General features: G+C 43.0%; 1 protein-coding gene across 1 annotated transcript in view; it reads left to right on the top strand.

Annotated features, from left to right (window-relative positions):
• LOC137268213 (sodium/myo-inositol cotransporter-like) overlaps window positions 1-13,092 on the top strand; it is a 30,107-nt gene extending 17,015 nt beyond the window's left edge. Inside the window, exons 8-16 of the mRNA XM_067802753.1 lie at window positions 285-365; window positions 832-1,046; window positions 1,750-1,885; window positions 3,516-3,623; window positions 4,572-4,722; window positions 5,537-5,705; window positions 9,490-9,714; window positions 10,291-10,504; window positions 11,873-13,092. Of these exons, the coding sequence (XP_067658854.1) occupies window positions 285-365; window positions 832-1,046; window positions 1,750-1,885; window positions 3,516-3,623; window positions 4,572-4,722; window positions 5,537-5,705; window positions 9,490-9,714; window positions 10,291-10,504; window positions 11,873-12,219 (1,646 nt within the window). The 3' untranslated portion in view covers window positions 12,220-13,092. The remainder of the gene's footprint in view (window positions 1-284; window positions 366-831; window positions 1,047-1,749; window positions 1,886-3,515; window positions 3,624-4,571; window positions 4,723-5,536; window positions 5,706-9,489; window positions 9,715-10,290; window positions 10,505-11,872) is intronic.
• The last annotated feature ends 214 nt before the right edge of the window (window positions 13,093-13,306 follow it).

Raw genomic sequence — 13,306 nt, 5'->3', positions numbered from 1 at the left:
GCCATTTGACCGTTTGATCCCCCAACAAAGACTTTCGTGGCCCTTAACACAGACCCATGAAAGTCCTACAGATTGTCATTGCTTTGATACATCTGTGCAATGTAATACCATCCGGGAACATCTTGCACAAAGCATTCCAGTTCATTTTAACGTTTAGGATAAAGTTACTTTCGGATCGAGTTAACTTTGTTCAAGTGGTCTCAGATAGAACAAAGAGTGTTGCAAGATATAAGTTAAACGGAGGATGTTGCTAGATATAACAAAGTGTGTTGCTATTTCATCAGGTGGGCTAACAGCTGTCATCTACACAGACACACTGCAGGCTACAGTGATGGTCGGTGGGGCCCTCTACCTCATGGGAGCAGGTATGTTCGACGGGGTCTGACTGTGCTCCACAATGTTCCCACTACATGGCGATGGATGTACATGATCGAGTCGGGACCAGACAATCCCGTGGTCAACATCATGAGCATCGACCTACGCAGTTGGGATACGAAGTGTCAACCAAGTTAGCGAGCCTTAAGGAATATTATATACGTGACAGAATATGCCAAGGATGTTGGTATTTTATGATTGATATCTTATCAGTGTGTCAATTAATAAATAGATCATTATTCATGATTCAAATTTACGCATATCCCTAACTATTTTGTCCTGAACATTTTGCTGAATAATGCAGCATGCTGTAAAACAATAAATCAACAATATGTTTATCATTTCCTCTCTCCTCCAGCCAAATATATATAGACACGCGCACGCACGGACACGCACACTTTTTTCAAATGGTTAAAGGAGAGTGGGTATTCTCTGACGTTGTCGTTTCGTCAACAGGGTTCTATGAAATCGGTGGGTTCTCGGGTCTTCTGGAGAAGTATCCCCAGGCTGTTCCAACCAACGTGACTGCCATTGTGCCTGGTACCACCTGCCATCACCCAGACAAGCAGGCGTTCCGCATGTTGCGAGGGGCAACAGATGACTACGTGCCATGGGTCGGCTTCCTCCTTGGACAGACAGCAGGGTCCATCTGGTACTGGTGTGCCGACCAGGTAACTGACTGTCAGGAGGGAGACATCTCAACGCTGGATATCGATCCCTCCTAAATGGATCACATACAGGTTGGAGTGAGTGAATTTAGTTTTACGCCGCACACAGCAATATTCCAGCTCTAAGGCTGCGGTCTGAAAATTATTGAGTCTGCAGGGGGCATCGGTCTCAGCCACTGGGATTCGATAACATGTATCAACCAGGTCAGCGAGTGTGACCACCCGATCCCGTTAGTGTCCCTTTCCGACAAGCATGGGTTCGTGAAGATCAGTTCCAACTCGGATCGTCACAAGTCCTTTCAGGCGTACAGGATATTCGACGGTTTAAATTCTCAGACTTTCAATATCATTTTCTAGTTACACGACAAAACTGACGTCATTTGTTCTTGTTACATCACCACTTAAATCTTACCCTTTTGTTTTGTCGTGACAATGAACTGAGTAACTTGTTTCTGTCTTTCTTTTAATGGCACTCTCACTTACAGTCATCGTACAATTGCCCTGTAAACAGGTGTCGTGTGGATGCTAAACGAAGCTTCAACCGAGCAATCGGGCAGCCTAGTGGTGGAAGTGATAATACATTGTTTGAAGCCTGACGTCCCCGTTTTGTTGGATTTTAACAAAACACCGTAAGACTCCTTCCAAAACTGAGCAGTTCTTTGTCCCATTCGCGACCGTTCTGAGAAATATTTCATGTGTTCCCCAGGTGATCATTCAGCGCGCCCTGGCGGCCAAGAGTGTATCGCATGCTCAGGGTGCCACACTGATGGCTGGTTTCATCAAAATACTTCCTCTGTTCATCATGGTGATGCCGGGGATGATCAGCAGAGTTCTATACCCAGGTGAGTTGTATCTAAGTGACCTTGCACCCAGGTGAGCTTGCACTCAGGTTAGCTTGTACCCAGGTGAGCTAAACTCATGAACATTGATTCCTCAGTCGTCAAAGTTGTGGTGAAACAAATACTTATCAATGACGTTGACAAATGGGGCGAAACAGGTGTTTCCTATCGGGTTTAGATCTGGTGATCGGGAAGGCCATGGCAAGACATTGACGTCAGGTTTTGCAAGACAGTTCACCGTGACGCGTGCTGTTTGTGAAGTAGCATTGTCAAGCTGCAATAGCTCTCTCTGTCGGTCCATAATTGGATCAGCAAATGACGAGCAAAGACCACGATGATGTACCGATTTGCTGGCAAATTTCCCTGAACTACCACTAAATGAGATCTTTGTCTGCTGGATACCATGACACCGTTACACCGAGTCTGTCAACTTGTCGAATGCAAAACGTTCATTTCTCTGATGGTAAACACGCAGGTTTGTAAGAAATCATGATCCATCCCTGAACCAGAATCGCCTCCAGTTTCTAAGGTTCTAGTTCCAGTTCCGGACTTCACAACACCACTGCAAGCGAATGCGGCCATGGAAATCTCTCAAAACAGCAGCGGCAATTGGCCTTCTTGGTCGAATCCCCACCTCACACAATCGATACTTGACAGTTTGGTCTAAAATTCTTCTCAAACCAGGGATATATTGTGTCTCCACGGCTGTGGCAAGACAATGACGCAAGTTAGCAACACGAATGTAGCGGTTCTAGGCGTGGGTGGTAACTCTTGGACGGCCTTCTTGGGTGGAAATGGTCTACAGGAAACGATCCCAAGGGGGAGATATGGTGCTCTGATGTCAGACAGCTGCAGATTGCGTCTCCCAGCTGTTAGGCTGTGGCTATGTTTCGATTGGCGGCACTCACTCGTGACATAACGATTTAATCTTTTTCAGACAAAAATGAATTACGAAATTATGCCCACCATTTGCTTTTTATAGTGATCGATACCGCATACTTTTCCCTTTACTTGCACGTGTATTTTGCCTTTCATGTCTGCTTGGTGACGTTTTGGCGAATATTTTTTCAAACGCCTCTAAAGCATGGGAAAGGTTAAAATTGCCAAGTATTGGCACTGAAACTGATTACAATCGCACAAAGATGACGTTTTAGAAAGAAATAGAATACCTGACGAGTGTATTGTTTGTGTTGTTACTGACATGAGTCCAGCATTCTCAAAATCACCTATAGGCTTCATTGTTTGAAGAGTATGCATTTTTTATGAGTATGACCTGAGGAATCAAAGATTACCCGATAGCTTATTCTAACAGATATCGTTGTTTCGAAACCTAACAACAGAACCATATGGTCTTTGGGAATTGACTCGATTCACGCCACGCTAAGCATACGAATATTTGGAAAATTCGAATTCGTTTCCAAGCATTCATTTGAAGTGTGGAGCTTGTGGACACAACATTCAAACATTGAATATTTTTTAATGATTCGCAACCCGAGTTATATCTATTAAAAGTTTATCTGAACAAATACCTGGTACTATATCGCCACCTTTGATACCCTAACTGTGCTACCAAACAAACATGTATTATACAGGAACAACACGGTATTTACATGAATTACTATTTTGGTCTTAGATGATGTTGCTTGCACCAACCCAGACTACTGCATGTCGGTGTGTCAGAGCAGAGCAGGCTGTTCCAACATCGCTTACCCCAGACTTGTCCTGGGGCTTATGTCTGACGGTGAGGTTTTGTTACGTAATTCGTAAAATAGTGAGTGAGTTTAGTTTTACGCCACACTCAGCAATATTTCAGTTATATGCTGGAGGTGTGTATATAATCGAGGTCTGTACCTAATCGAGACCAGACACCACCATCATGAGCATCAGTGCACGTGGTTGGGATACGATGACATGTGTCTACCAAGAGTTTGACTACCTGATCCCGTTAGTCGTCTCTTGCGACCAGCATGGATTGCTGAATATCAATTCCACCCCGGATCTTTACAGACCATACATCGCTGACATATATCGCTGAGTGCGGCGTAAAACTAAACTCAGTGTTCAAGGATAAATGATGTCTTTACTTTTTATCTATGAATAGTGATGACTTCCAGATAGTTACACACTGGTCCTCGAGAGATGCTGGTTCTGTTGTCTGTGGTTGACCTTTTTCATCTTGTTCCCACAATGGCATCCGTGAGTTGAAAGTGTCTATTTTGGCAGTCTATGCATGTCTTTCTTCACCAGGTGCCCAATGGCAAATGGTGTCTATCTCGTCAATCTATGCATGACTTCTATCATCTTTTATTTATGAATAGTGAAGATTTTCCCCGTAGTTACACAATAGTCCTCATGGGCTTTCATCATTTTGTCTTCATACAGTTGTTGTTAGTCTATGCGTGTCTTTTTTCGTCTTGTCTTCACAAAGGTGCCCGGGGGCTGATGACGTCTGTCTTGTCAATCTATGCATGACTGAGTGATTGCATCCAGATGAAGCCTGTCTTGTCAGTCTATGCTTGATTGAGTGATTGAATCCAGATGAAGCCTGTCTTGTCAGTTTATGCATGACTGAGTGATTGAATCCAGATGAAGCCTGTCTTGTCAGTCTATGCATGACTGAGTGATTGAATCCAGATGAAGCCTGTCTTGTCAGTCTATGTGCGTCTGTTATCGTCTTGTCTTCACACAGGTGCCCGGGGGCTGATGATGGCTGTGATTGTAGCAGCACTCATGAGTGACCTCGACTCCATCTTCAACAGCGCCAGCACGTTGTTCACCATTGATGTATGGAAGCGGATCAGAAAGGCGGCATCGGTTACAGAACAGTTGCTTGTTGGCAGGTGCTTGTTAACTATCTTCCAGACATGTATGATTAGCGGTTCTCATGACATTTGCCAGCCTGTTGTCGGTGAATTCCCATCATGTACGCTGACATTCCCAGAACGCACCGATATGTTAGAACCGGTTACTTAGCACTGTGGACTAACTGTATGGAAAGGCAACGACACTTTGCTAACAGTTCATTATCAGGCGATAAAGTACCGCATATGCCTTAAGTCACGCTGTATTGACGTCACAATGCCATTCCAGTCTGCGCGCTCGTAATCAAACGTATCCTTGGTAACCAACGTCTTGTCACAATACATGTGAGCTGTCCAGTATCCTTCAGGGGGGCGGTGGAGTAGCCTAATGGTTAAAGCGTTCGCCCGTCACGCCGAAGACCCTCGTTATCAAACGTATCCTTGGTAACCAACGTCTTGTCACAATACATGTGAGCTGTCCAGTATCCTTCAGGGGCGCGGTAGAGTAGCCTAATGGTTAAAGCGTTCGCCCATCACGCCGAAGACCCGGGTTCGATTCCCCACATGGGTACAGTGTGTGAAGCCCATTTTCTGGTGTCCCCAGCCGTGAAATTGCTGGAATATTGCTGAAAAGCGACCTAAAACTACACTCACTCACTCGCTTTCAGGGCAGCCAACTCTGTCGCACCCTGTTTCTTGGTTAGCAGTGGCTTCACTCGACTGACATGACCCCCGCCGTCATATTTTTAGTAAATTGCTAACAGTGGTGTAAAGTTAAACCCACTCCCTTCCGTCTATTTTAGTGACAGTTTTATCAAAGTTCTGGTGTTTTGTAAGTGTTTTGTAATTACAGGGTGTTTGTTGTGATAATGGTTGTCGTATCCATAGCATGGGTACCCGTGATTAAAGAAACCCAGAAAGGTCAGGTGTTCATCTTCATGAACGAGGTTACCAACTACTTCACCCCTTCTTTCGCTGCGGTGTTTCTACTGGCTGTGTTAGTTCCCAGGGTCAATGAAAAGGTGTGTTGGTTGACGTTTATTTAGTTTATATAGAATGAGTTGAAATGCAGATATAATCTCCATTTATTTAATTGTGGTAATTTCATGTTGAAATGTGTGACCTTGCATTTATCAAAAATAATTTTATCCAGTAATCGCAACGAGAATAATATATCTTGGTTTCGAAAGTAAGACTATCGCAACGAGAATAATATATCTTGGTTTCAAAAGTAAGACTATCGCAACGAGAATGATACATCTTGGTTTCAAAAGTAAGAATATCGCAACGAGAATGATACATCTTGGTTTCAAAAGTAAGACTATCGCAACGTGAATGATACATCTTGGTTTCAAAAGTAAGACTATCGCAACGTGAATGATACATCTTGGTTTCAAAAGTAAGACTATCGCAACGTGAATGATATATCTTGGTTTCGAAAGTAAGACTATCGCAACGTGAATGATATATCTTGGTTTCAAAAGTAAGACTATCGCAACGAGAATGATATATCTTGGTTTCGAAAGTAAGACTATCGCAACGTGAATGATATATCTTGGTTTCGAAAGTAAGACTATCGCAACGAGAATGATATATCTTGGTTTCGAAAGTAAGACTATCGCAACGTGAATGATATATCTTGGTTTCAAAAGTAAGACTATCGCAACGAGAATGATACATCTTGGTTTCAAAAGTAAGAATATCGCAACGAGAATGATATATCTTGGTTTCAAAAGTAAGACTATCGCAACGAGAATGATATATCTTGGTTTCAAAAGTAAGACTATCGCAACGAGAATGATATATCTTGGTTTCAAAAGTAAGACTATCGCAACGTGAATAATATATCTTGGTTTCAAAAGTAAGACTATCGCAACGAGAATGATACATCTTGGTTTCAAAAGTAAGACTATCGCAACGAGAATGATATATCTTGGTTTCAAAAGTAAGATTATCGCAACGAGAATGATACATCTTGGTTTCAAAAGTAAGACTATCGCAACGAGAATGATATATCTTGGTTTCAAAAGTAAGACTATCGCAACGAGAATGATATATCTTGGTTTCAAAAGTAAGACTATCGCAACGTGAATAATATATCTTGGTTTCGAAAGTAAGACTATCGCAACGAGAATAATATATCTTGGTTTCGAAAGTAAGACTATCGCAACGTGAATGATATATCTTGGTTTCGAAAGTAAGACTATCAAAACGAGAATGATATATCTTGGTTTCGAAAGTAAGACTATCGCAACGAGAATGATATATCTTGCTTTCAAAAGTAAGACTATCGCAACGAGAATAATATATCTTGGTTTCAAAAGTAAGACTATCACAACGAGAATAATATATCTTGGTTTCAAAAGTAAGACTATCGCAACGAGAATGATATATCTTGGTTTCAAAAGTAAGACTATCGCAACGAGAATGATATATCTTGCTTTCAAAAGTAAGACTATCGCAACGAGAATAATATATCTTGGTTTCAAAAAGTAAGACTATCGCAATGAGAATAATATATCTTGGTTTCAAAAGTAAGACTATCTCAACGTGAATAATATATCTTGGTTTCAAAAGTAAGACTATCGCAATGAGAATGATATATCTTGGTTTCAAAAGATAGACTATCGCAAGGCTAAGTTAGCACACATATTAGTGGCGAGAGATTGTTGGTACTGGTCAGTTTTACCTTAGACACCCTTCAATAAATTCATTAGAACCAGGTTAAGTGTAGAGCATGTGTCTCTGAGTCTGAGATTATGACTGGATTGTCTGATCTGGACTTGATTATTTACAGACAGCAGCCACACAGCTGTAATATTCCCTAGCGCGGCGTAAAACTAAACTCACATTTTCTTGCGCCTGTGTTTGTGCAACTGAGATGTATATGGTACTGATTGCAGGGTTTGCTCTGTATCTGTATTTACGCAACTGATATGTATGGTACAGTAGTATAGGGGATAGGGGTTCTGGACCGCAGAAGAAAAAATAAAGATAAATAATAATAGAATAAGAAGGAAAAGATAAAAAGAAAGACGTACATTGTGCATTTGAGCTGGCATCCAGAAAGCAAAAAGAGTCCAGCGCAGAAAACCAAGAACAATATGTGGATGGACTATTCTGTTTCCCCTCCAAACAGGGAGAAAACGATTGGTGAAGGTTCACCCCAATTAGATATATCGTTGATGCATGGATATAGAGAAAAGTGCTAGGAACCAAGCTGTCGCATGAAGCCTATGCCGAAATCCAATCGGGTCATTTGTCGACATGGGCACACCTTCTATGAGCGATACCAGATCCCTTCGCAATTTCTTGAACTCTATTTGCTGTGTTTTTATGAGTTTGCAAAAGATGGCAAAATGGTTGATTTCATCTATGTCTACCTGCCAAGCCAAATTCAACCCACAACGGGCAAACTCCAAATCATTCTCACCGCTGACAACAGTATGGAATCCAAGGACAACCACTGCACAGACTGTCGCGATATCAGAACTCCCAACACTCTTCAAACGCTCGACTTGTGTGGCACCATCAACTACTACGTCCCCAACAAGAAATGCGTTTTCTGGAAGAACAAGGACATGGACTACACACCTCAGAAATGATTCCTGCTCGGGGTGCTGGAAGAAATCGCGATTGATGGCTGTTTCTAGAACATAGAGAACCTGTACAATGACTGCCTCCTGTGGTGCCTTCGACACAAACTCCTCCTTGACAAATTGGCGGACAATTGTCCATGTGGGGAGAAAGATCTTGTACCTTCTGGCAGGTAATGGGGAAAACAGAGCCACAGAGATGGAATAGTATTCAACACACCCCCTTGCCCAACTACGGTGGGCCAAGGCATACAGACATGGCAGCCCCTCCGAGCAACGATCACTGGACAATTGTCTGTCAGTTCATTGTGGAACACATTTCTTGCGTCCGACACAGTGGTCAGTGGCGGTGCACTTGCAAGTCGAGTTGTCTGCTTCAAAGAGTGTGGAGAGTGCTGATACAGTGACGAGGCAGTCCATGCAGTGGTTGAGTCTGTCCTTCTGGACTGTAGTAGGTGGCGAGAACGATTCAGAGTTTGCCCGCTACGGTCGATTTGGCTGTGTGGTTATATGTAGACGAAACTGATATTTTGGCAACTTCTACAAACTCACGAAAGCACAACAAATAGAGTTTGAGAAACTGGCGAGGGATCTGGTATCACTTGTAGAAGGTGTGCCCCGATCACGTCTTTTCATTTCTCTTGGCCAGAAGGCAAGATGCGGGAACACTTCTCCAGCAGGGTCTTGAAGACTTCTACCATGTCGGGAACCCTGACCCAAATTTGCGTATATTGGGCTCGTGATATGTGATATTTCCTCTTCGCTTCCAAATCAGCAAATGACCCGATCAGTTCTCTGCATAGGCTTCAAGCAATAGCTTGGTTCCAGGCATCTGTTTTCTTCATCTATGCACCTGCAGTATCTCTAAGTGGGGTGCACCTTCGCCAGTGTTTTCCCCGTGTTTGGTGTAGAAACAAAATGATCCATCCACATACTGTTGTTGGGTTTTTCCTGTGCTGGATTCCATTTTGTTTTCCAGGTACCAGCCTTGGTGTTGGGTTGACCACCGGGAAAACAACCCGAAGACAAAGAGTCTCTTTCCTTCGTAAATATACTCAAATGCACAATGCAGTTCTTCTTTTTGTTTTGTTTTCCTTCATATTATCATTATCTTTTCCGCTGCGGTCCCTATTTCCTATACTACTGGTACGGATTGCAGGGTGTGTTCTGTCTGTTTTGGAAACTGAGATATATATGATACTGATTACAGGGTGTGTTCTGGTCGCTGATGTACGCCTTTGTGGTCGGGGCGGTGCGCCTGGTCCTGGTTCTGTCTTTCCAGGGGGAAGGCTTCTGTGGAGCGTCATCCACCACGACGATACCCTCAGTTGTGAGGGACATGCACTTTATGTACTTCGCCCTGTTCCTCTTCCTGTCCACTGGTCTGATAGCTCTTGTCATCAGCTACTTGACAACGCCTCCGCCAGAGGAATGCGTGAGTTTCAAACACATCAGGTAGTGATTGTTACGACCATCGCCCATTACAAACGGCATTCCGTTGATCGGTGGACAGAGCGTCTTCCTGGAGAGTGAGTGAGTGAGTGGGTTTAGTTTTACACTCAGCAATAGTAGGGCTGTATGACGGCGGTCTGTAAATAATCGAATCTGGACCACACAATCCATTGATTAACGTCAGTGATGAGCATCGATTTGGGCAATTAGGATACAATGACCCAGTCAGCGAGTCTGACTAACAGATCCTGTTAGTTGCCTCTTATGACACACACACGTTTGGGTTTTGTTTGTTGTTTAACGCTTCACCCATCAATATTATAGTCATGAAGAATTGTGCGAACAATTTCAGTAATGTTTCACATATATGCATATATGTCAACCAAGTCAGCGAGCCTGACCACCCGATCCTGTTAGTTGCCTCTTACGTCAGTCATCGGTTGCATTCACGCACCCCTGCACCCACGCACCCACGCATCCACGCACCCACGCACGTATGCGCGCGCGGTGAAAGAGCTCTCTAATCTAGGTTTCTTTGGAGAATATTTGTTTTTCCCAGCTGCTAAACACTACGTTATGGAGTTACCGAAGCAAAGTCAAAACCTTCAGCGACGGGAGTAAGAACATTGATGTTGACCTGAAGATCATCAGCGGCGCTGACGGTAACGAAATGGACCCTGTTACACCACGCGACGACGTTGCTCCACCGACGGTTACCGAGGAGTCTAACGCGGAAGAGACTTGTATTGACCTGCTTCAGACAGAAACTACAGGTGTAGTGTAGAAACTGCAGTAAGCTACCAACACAATAGAGTGTGTATATGGAGCGTGTCTCAAAAACTGAGATCATATATTTTCTAGGTAACAAAATAATATCAGAGTGATTTACGTTTTACGTCCAGTCTACCTAAACTTGGTCTCATTACTATTCGTTACACTTCTCTGCGCCATCTAATAAACCCTATTGTTGGCAGTCGCTTCAACCTTTGAAGCGACATATGACTGTGCTGGCAAACGCAAGAAGGCCTAACGGATTTAACCAATCAGACAAAGGCCACTGTTTAGGGTTTGGCGGGACAAAATTCACCAGTCACTGACACTGATCACTCAACAAACGCAAATCCGCATAAAACACATATATTTGACCTGCAGTATATACGCAAGCTGAAATCCTGAAATAATATTGACAAAAACGCTACTTTCATTGAGCGTTTAGTTATTGTTGACAGTGTTGTATCGTGCTCCATGTGCACCACCCGGAAATGATCGTAAGGAAAATAACATTTGGAATGGTTCGGATACAAACCTTTTCGAGGTAAAAGGTCAAAAGGCATGTGCAAATTCGCGATTTGATAAGCTGTGTTCTGATTGGTCAGTCTCAAAGGGTACCTGACGCGACCGTCTTCTAGGGTTTGTGAGACTCAGTAGTGGAGTGTAACGAAGTAAGTAAGTAAGTTTAGGTTTGCTTAACTTAATGTGTACGTTTACTTAGACGGGTCTTACGCAATACCCAGGAATATTCCAGCTTAATGGCGGCGAACCCAATTCCGTTAGTCGTCTCTTTCTACGGACATGGGTTATTGAAGGTCAATCCTAACCCGGATCAATCCTAAGGGTCAATCCTAACCCGCATCTTCTCGGGTAATTCAGGGGATATCAAGTACAGAAAGTGTGCGCGCATAATATGCACTGCAGCATTGTCCAAATAATTATTGCATTTTGCCAATTTCGTTTCGTTATTCATCTTTAACTATTGATACAATATGACGGAACATGGATCAGATGAATTATGCTACTTTCAGTATGGGCCTCACAGGCAACTACTTAAACAAAGTTGCCCATGCAAATATAGAATATGTGGCGAGTCGAGATTGCCACGAACAAAATCCTATATATCACATTTTATGAGTATGAATTAGGAACCGGTTTTTTTTTTTTTTTTGGTTTTTTTTTTTTTTGGTTTTTGTTGCAAAAACTGGTCATTCCAGAGTATATCCCAGGACAGGGGTTAAAACTGAACAAATCATATTCACTAATATATGAGCTTTATGAACAATAAACTGTTTCAGTATCGTGGACAAATGCTACATCCAGTCAGGAACTTATATCCAATTTCTAAACCTACTTTTGCTGTTCCACAGCCACGAGGAGTGTCGCCAGGAGGTTGTTCAACGACGTCTTTGGTATTGACCAAGTCCATGAAAGCACCGAGAATGACGAGGTGTTCCATGATCCCGTGTTTGTCCCTGTTGCCCTCAAACAGACCAGGTTGGAGAAAGTAATATTGACCACTGGTCTACTGAGTATACTCTCAATAGCAGTAGCCATGTACGTTTTCTGGTCTGTCTATAACTTCGACACAAACGAATTCTATCCTGAAGGTGCCGAGGATCTTCTTCCTGGCGATGAAGAGTTTCTTCACAATTCTATGAACCATACAGCCAAACACACATCGGACACAGCCCTCAGCAACAGAACTCTGGTGTAATCTTTGTGGCAGTCATCTTTGTTCGGCTTTTACACTATATTACTTATCACGGAACAATATCTCACCTTTGTGAAAACGGTCTTTGAAAAGGATTCTTGAGAGGAATTTCGAAGCTGGTGTTGAAGCTAAAGGCCAACAGGATGGCTGACAACTGTTTCTGGGCTATTGCCCTTTCGTCAGGTGAACTGATAAAAACAAGATACACCAATGAGAATATGTACTGTATTGTACAAGAAAGCAGCGTTACGTGTATGTACAATAAAATCGAATAATAAACGTGATAAAAAGGCGAGATGCACAGACAATGGGTATATTGTTTAAACATGGGAGGAGTTCATACAAGTGATTAGCAGTTGTGGGCAGAAGCCAGTAATAACTTATCTGACTTTCCAGGCACTGGGTAGGTGCACTCCATGGTCCTTCTTCAGCTGCGGTTGTATTTTTCCTATCGTAGGGATCAGTTCCAACCCTGATGGGGCGGTGGGGTAGCCTTGAGGTTAGAGCGTTCGCTCGTCACGCCGAAGACCCGGGTTCGATTCCCCACATGGGTACGATGTGTGAGGCCCATTTTCTGGTGTCCCCAGCCGTGATATCGCTGGAATATTGCTAAAAGCGGCGTAAAACCAAACTCACTCATTCACTCACTCCAACCCTGATGATGTCTCTGTGTGCTGCAAATACATTCCCGTAGGTAGAAGTCACTACCACAAAGATGGCGGTACAAATCCCATGGACGTCCATGTTTTACGTTTGCTATTTTTACATCACTGCAGTGTTTTGGACCTGATCTTCATTGTATTGCACCTTTGTATATCTGCGGTGTCATTTATGCTTTATGGTAGAAATAAAGATTACAAGACGATATACCTACTACATAACGCGTAATTTATTGCGTACGCTTGCTTGCTTGTGCGTGTGTGCGTGTGTGCGTGTGTGTTTGAAGGGTGCACTTTACGAGCGAAAGCGAAAACCTATTCTGTCAAAGTACAGCACCCTATAACATCACTGATGGCCTAAAACCTTCCTAAAACGGCGTAAAACTAAACTCACTCACCCACTAAAATAGCAGTGGCTTAATTGTCGCTCA

This window comes from Haliotis asinina, chromosome 16, assembly GCF_037392515.1.
Source record: "Haliotis asinina isolate JCU_RB_2024 chromosome 16, JCU_Hal_asi_v2, whole genome shotgun sequence".
Lineage (NCBI taxonomy): Eukaryota > Metazoa > Mollusca > Gastropoda > Lepetellida > Haliotidae > Haliotis > Haliotis asinina.
Note: the sequence above shows the minus strand (reverse complement) of the source record. Positions and strands in the feature narration are given on the sequence as shown.